The 5,786-nt window shown below is 43.1% G+C and overlaps 1 protein-coding gene across 1 annotated transcript; it reads right to left on the bottom strand.

Moving 5' to 3' along the window:
- Nucleotides 1-4,884: 4,884 nt before the first annotated feature.
- LOC311148242 (class E basic helix-loop-helix protein 23-like) lies at nt 4,885-5,565 on the bottom strand (the record flags this gene model as incomplete). Its single annotated transcript, XM_084185141.1, has 1 exon — nt 4,885-5,565. The coding sequence occupies one exon, from the start codon at nt 5,563-5,565 to the stop codon at nt 4,885-4,887; it is 681 nt and encodes a 226-aa protein (XP_084041267.1).
- Nucleotides 5,566-5,786: the final 221 nt, after the last annotated feature.

Below are 5,786 nucleotides of genomic sequence, written 5' to 3'. Positions count from 1 at the left end.
TGACGGTCAATCACCCTCGGTCTGGGGCTCCATGCAAGATCTCACCTCGTGGGGCATCAATGATCATGAGGAAGGTGAGCCCAGAACTACATGGCAGGACCTGGTCAATGACCTGAAGAGAGTTGGGACCACAGTCTCAAAGAAAACCATTAGTAACACACTACGCCGTCATGGATTAAAATCCTGCAGCGCACGCAAGGTCCCCCTGCTCAAGCCAGCGCATGTCCATGCCCGTCTGAAGTTTGCCAATGACCATCTGGATGATCCAGAGGAGGAATGGGAGAAGGTCATGTGGTCTGATGAGACAGAAATAGAGCTTTTTGGTCTAAACTCCACTCGCCGTGTTTGGAGGAAGAAGAAGGATGAGTATAACCCCAAGAACACCATCCCAACTGTGAAGCATGGAGGTGGAAACATCATTCTTTGGGGATGCTTTTCTGCAAAGGGGACAGGACGACTGCACCGTATTGAGGGGAGGATGGATGGGGCCATGTATCGCAAGATCTTGGCCAACAACCTCCTTCCCTCAGTAAGAGCATTGAAAATGGGTCGTGGCTGGGTCTTCCAGCATGACAACGACCCGAAACACACAGCCAGGGCAACTAAGGAGTGGCTCCGTAAGAAGCATCTCAAGGTCCTGGAGTGGCCTAGCCAGTCTCCAGACCTGAACCCAATAGAAAATCTTTGGAGGGAGCTGAAAGTCCGTATTGCCCAGCGACAGCCCCGAAACCTGAAGGATCTGGAGAAGGTCTGTATGGAGGAGTAGGCCAAAATCCCTGCTGCAGTGTGTGCAAACCTGGTCAAGACCTACAGGAAACGTATGATCTCTGTAATTGCAAACAAAGGTTTCTGTACCAAATATTAAGTTTTGCTTTTCTGATGTATCAAATACTTATGTCATGCAATAAAATGCAAATTAATTACTTAAAAATCATACAATGTGATTTTCTGGATTTTTGTTTTAGATTCCGTCTCTCACAGTTGAAGTGTACCTATGATAAAAATTACAGACCTCTACATGCTTTGTAAGTAGGAAAACCTGCAAAATCGGCAGTGTATCAAATACTTGTTCTCCCCACTGTATATGTGCTTTCTTGAGCAGGGGGACCTTGCGGGCGCTGCAGTATTTCAGTCCTTCACGGCGTAGTGTTACCAATTGTTTTCTTGATGACTATGGTCCCAGATCCCTTGAGATCATTGACAAGTTCCTACCGTGTAGTTCTGGGCTGATTCTTCACCGTTCTCATGATCATTGCAACTCCACGAGGTGAGATCTTGCATGGAGCCCCAGGCCGAGGGAGATTGACAGTTATTTTGTGTTTCTTCCATTTGCGAATAATCGCACCAACTGTTGTCACCTTCTCACCAAGCTGCTTGGCGATAGTCTTGTAGCCCATTCCAGCCTTGTGTAGGTCTACAATCTTGTCCCTGACATCCTTGGAGAGCTCTTTGGTCTTGGCCATGGTGGAGAGTTTGGAATCTGATTGATTGCTTTTGTGGACAGGTGTCTTTTCTACAGGTAACAAACTGAGATTAGGAGCACTCCCTTTAAGAGTGTGCTCCTAATCTCAGCTCGTTACCTGTATAAAAGACACCTGGGAGCCAGAAATCTTTCTGATTGAGAGGGGGTCGAATACTTATTTCCCTCAATAAAATGCAAATCAATTTATAACATTTTTGACATGCGTTTTTCTGGATTTTTTTGTTGTTATTCTGTCTCTCACTGTTCAAATAAACCTACCATTCAAATTATACACTGATCATTTCTTTGTCAGTGGGCAAACGTACAAAATCAGCAGGGGATCAAATACTTTTTTCCCATGAGTTAGTATACAGTAACTGTATCCAGACACAGATTAGAAGATTGAGATTACGACATTTCATTGTGGTTCCATTATCATAAATACTGATAATATTTTGGTATACCACATGATTAAGCTAATAATCAGCAGTGTATAAACTATTTATAAATAATTGAAAATTGAAAACCCTTTCTAAAGTGGCATGTTTTTGTTGTTGGTTCTGTTATTGTTTTCAATACAAATTAAAATTCAAGGGCAACAAAGTATTCTATTCTACAAAATATATTATGGAAAGTTGAAAAATATTTAAATAATTAATTCAGGGTGAATGTTTCCTTTTAGGCCTCTGGTCTGAATGTGTCACACACCACATAAGGTCAAGAATGCACCAATAGGCCTTTGTTGATATTATAATAATAAATACGTTTCACCCTGCAATTTACAAGCTACGGCTATATTGAACGTTGTCTCCATGAACACATACTGTATCAAGTGATAAACCATGCAGTTTACCAGACGTCCGTGCAAAAAGGCAACGGTTTCACCCAAGCCATTTAGCCGAATTGGAGAGTGATTGAGTATGTGACCAAGGCTATGGCCTAGCATCAACAGCGCCGTTTGTCACAACGAATCCCCGGTCCTCTGCCTGTCACGCGGAGTTGCTGAGGGAGTCATATGTCGTCAGAACGCCAATTTGAGATGCCGGGGTGGCATGCTGTTATGACGTCCATCTCAACTGTGAGAGAATGACTGGGGCAATACCCTTAGCGACTGGCAGACAGACAGAGAGACGGAATGATTGAGTGACTAACGAGTAGACCGATCTTATTCTTATTATATGAAGTTCACCCCATATTTTATTTGAATGCATAGCCTAGTGTCCCACATGGGCACAGCTAAGGGATAGGCTGGTTTTACGCACAGACAGACTAGTGCGTAAAAGGTGGCAAAGTGCAAAGTTATGCTTCACACTGACTGAAAAGCAGCTCTCTCACACCATTTAATTCCAGCCGAACATTTCTTTAGAGGTAGCCTATTGTGAAAAACAAATAGATATTGACATAAAATATGCCACGTAAATGTAAGCCTACATTGACGACAGTTGTGATTATAGTTGTATATCTCATGAAACTGTGGTTTGAATAATAATTACTGAACTTAATCATAACACAGCCTACATGTGAAACTCATTGATATTGGTGAAAAAGACATTAAATAAATATTTTAACAAAATGAAATTAATCAATTTCTGAAGAATTATTTAGCAAGTTGATACGGAGTTTGGTGTTTAAGGGTTCCTTTTTTTGTACTGAAAAAAAGGCCTACAGTAAATGTGTTTGAATTGTTAAGCCACTATCGGTACTATCTCTTTTAATTTGAAATATACAGCGAGTGCTAGACAATCCTATCTCAGATAAGGATTAAGATATTCCACCTAAAAGTTTTCCGTGCAATGGCCTGCTCTGCGAATTAAAACTGCCCATCTATAACGTTCATCGAATTAAGACGTCGAGGGAGACAGGAGCTGGAATCGTCTTAATATTACCGGGCCGGGTTGGAGAAAGCTTGCCGAGGCCTTGCAATCACCCAAATACCGGGAGACAGGTCCTGGTCGCCGCGGGCGGCACTTGTGCCCTTCCCTTCATTGCCACCGAGCCCTTAGCACGCCAGCGGGCCCCACTAGCCAGACCCGGCTCTTTACTGGGATATAAATGTAGCTCTTCATGTCAAAGGGTTTCTAAAGGGGGAGAAATAGAGCGGAGCACTCAACGATGTTTCAAACTCATTTTGTAGAACCCATTCATTACGCAGAAATTAGTGATGGATAGGTTTGTCAGTGTCATCTAGCCTAGAAAGGCTATGAGTGAGATTAGGTGCTAATTGCTATGATTTTCAAACAATAATTTTTGAAAGGCCTGGCCTACTGTACAAATTATATTAATAAAGATGTGTGAAAAGACTGCATTTCCTAAATTGTTATGAGATTATTTATGTTACTCATTTGGAAATCAATCAGTTTATTTATGTTTTGGTCGTATTGCATTCAGTCAAATCAACACATTTTAGAGCGAGGGATGCCTAAAGTCAGACGTCTGTAAACTACAATCATTTTAACAAATTGTAGGCCGAAAACTGAAGAATGTGTGGCAAATTGGCAATTATAATGCTAATGACAAAAATTAATGAGGGCATTTGTGTCTGAATCACCTGAACACTGTCCCAAAAATCAATAAAATCAATAAATCAGTTCTGTGTAAATAAAATGTCTCATTTTTATTTTGTGCATGATTTGAGCATGGTTTAGTTTTGTGAAATTAAGCCTAAGAAAAAAACCACGAATCATATTCGAGCATAGATATGTTTTATTTATAAAGACATATAAACAATATATGAAATTCATGTTGCAACACAACCAAATGCTTCGTCTGTTTAGGCTGTTGTTTTGACAACGAATACCATTGCAGTACTTTGATCAAGTAGTTTTCCACAGTTGTACAATCATGTGAATTGTGCAATAACGAAGCCAAAATCCTCAATACATATTTTCCAAAAATATATCACATCATCCACTACTGTTTCTCCACATAGCATCAGTTAAAATGAGGGAAAGTTAATTCATAAACGACAGTGCTGCAAAAACACTCTTGAAGTTGGAACGCATTCTCGTAATCTCTCTCGTTATTTTCTGGTTCGCTGAATGTTGCATAGTAGGCCTATAGGCTACACAAGAATACGAAATAGATCATTCAAAACTTTTGCAAGGGTGACGTTTTTATAGCCACACATAAAATGTCAAACTGTCGATTGAAACATGGTCAGACACTGCCACAGCAATTCACTGTGGGGAGAGTGTAGCAAAAGAGAAACACTTTTAAGTGCAAACAGCTATTTGTCAGCTCCAACCCTAATCTAGCCTGAGTAAACACCAGTGTTGTTTTTTATGTTTTTGTTAAATCTGGAGGAAACATCGCAGCAGTTATTTAGTTTAGGATTTACGCATTAGACTTTAGACAGAGAGAGAGACCAACATATGGATGCAAGTGGGTGAAGTTCAGGTATAGGCTATACAAAGAAAACGTTATCAAGGCTTGTCGTTATGGTGCTTGAAGAGACTTGCAGGTGTCCCCGAGTATTTCTCGGCGCAGGTGGCGAGTGCCGAGCCCGTGAAGGGGTATACGGCAGCCTGTCCAAAGGGTGCAATAGGTGTGGGGATGGGCGAGGTGATGCTCTGTCCCTGGTTCAGATAAGCCACCAGCCGCCTCATCTCCTCCAGAGCCTGTGCCTGCATGAGGATGTAGTTCTTTGCCAGGAGGAGAGTGGCTATTTTGGACAGTTTCCTCACCGACGGGCTGTGCGCATATGGGATCACAGAGCGGAGGCCGTCCAGTGCGTCGTTCAGGTCGTGCATCCGTCTCCTCTCGCGCGCATTGATGCTCAGGCGCAGAGACCGCTGCTCTTTGGGCTTCTTGGAAAGAGGACCCCCGTGTTTGTCATCGTCGAATGCCGAGCCCCTCTTCCGGGGGTCCAGAGGGTCAAAACGGTCGTCGTCGTCATCGCTGGTCTGCTCCCCGCCACTCTCGTTGGACTTGCCTGTCTGACCGGAGAGGAAGTCGGCGGCCGGTGTGAGAGGATATCGCCCTCCAGGACTTCCAGTAACCTGGCCAGGTCCAAAGCCGAAGGCGGACTGGCCGTATCGCTGTGTCAGGTCCAGTAAAGTGTCGTTGCTGATGGACTTCAGCAGATTCTCTTCCCCGGCATTCATTTTATCTTCCAAAATAAGAAGGACTAATACAACATGCAGTTCGGTCAAAACTTAACTTATCCTCTTCTGCTCTGTCGTTATTGTGTTTTGGAGAGGGTTCGCACACTCTCCCCGAGTCCTTCTTGTCAACACACTTTCTCTGTGGCTCTTCAGAACAGTTGCAGTGAATGGACTCGGCCTCTTGCTGTATCCAGCACCTCTTGACGTTCCCCCGGCGCGCA

Source organism: Coregonus lavaretus, assembly GCF_964263955.1.
Source record: "Coregonus lavaretus genome assembly, chromosome: 20".
NCBI lineage: Eukaryota > Metazoa > Chordata > Actinopteri > Salmoniformes > Salmonidae > Coregonus > Coregonus lavaretus.
This window is presented reverse-complemented; position numbering and strand designations above follow the sequence as displayed.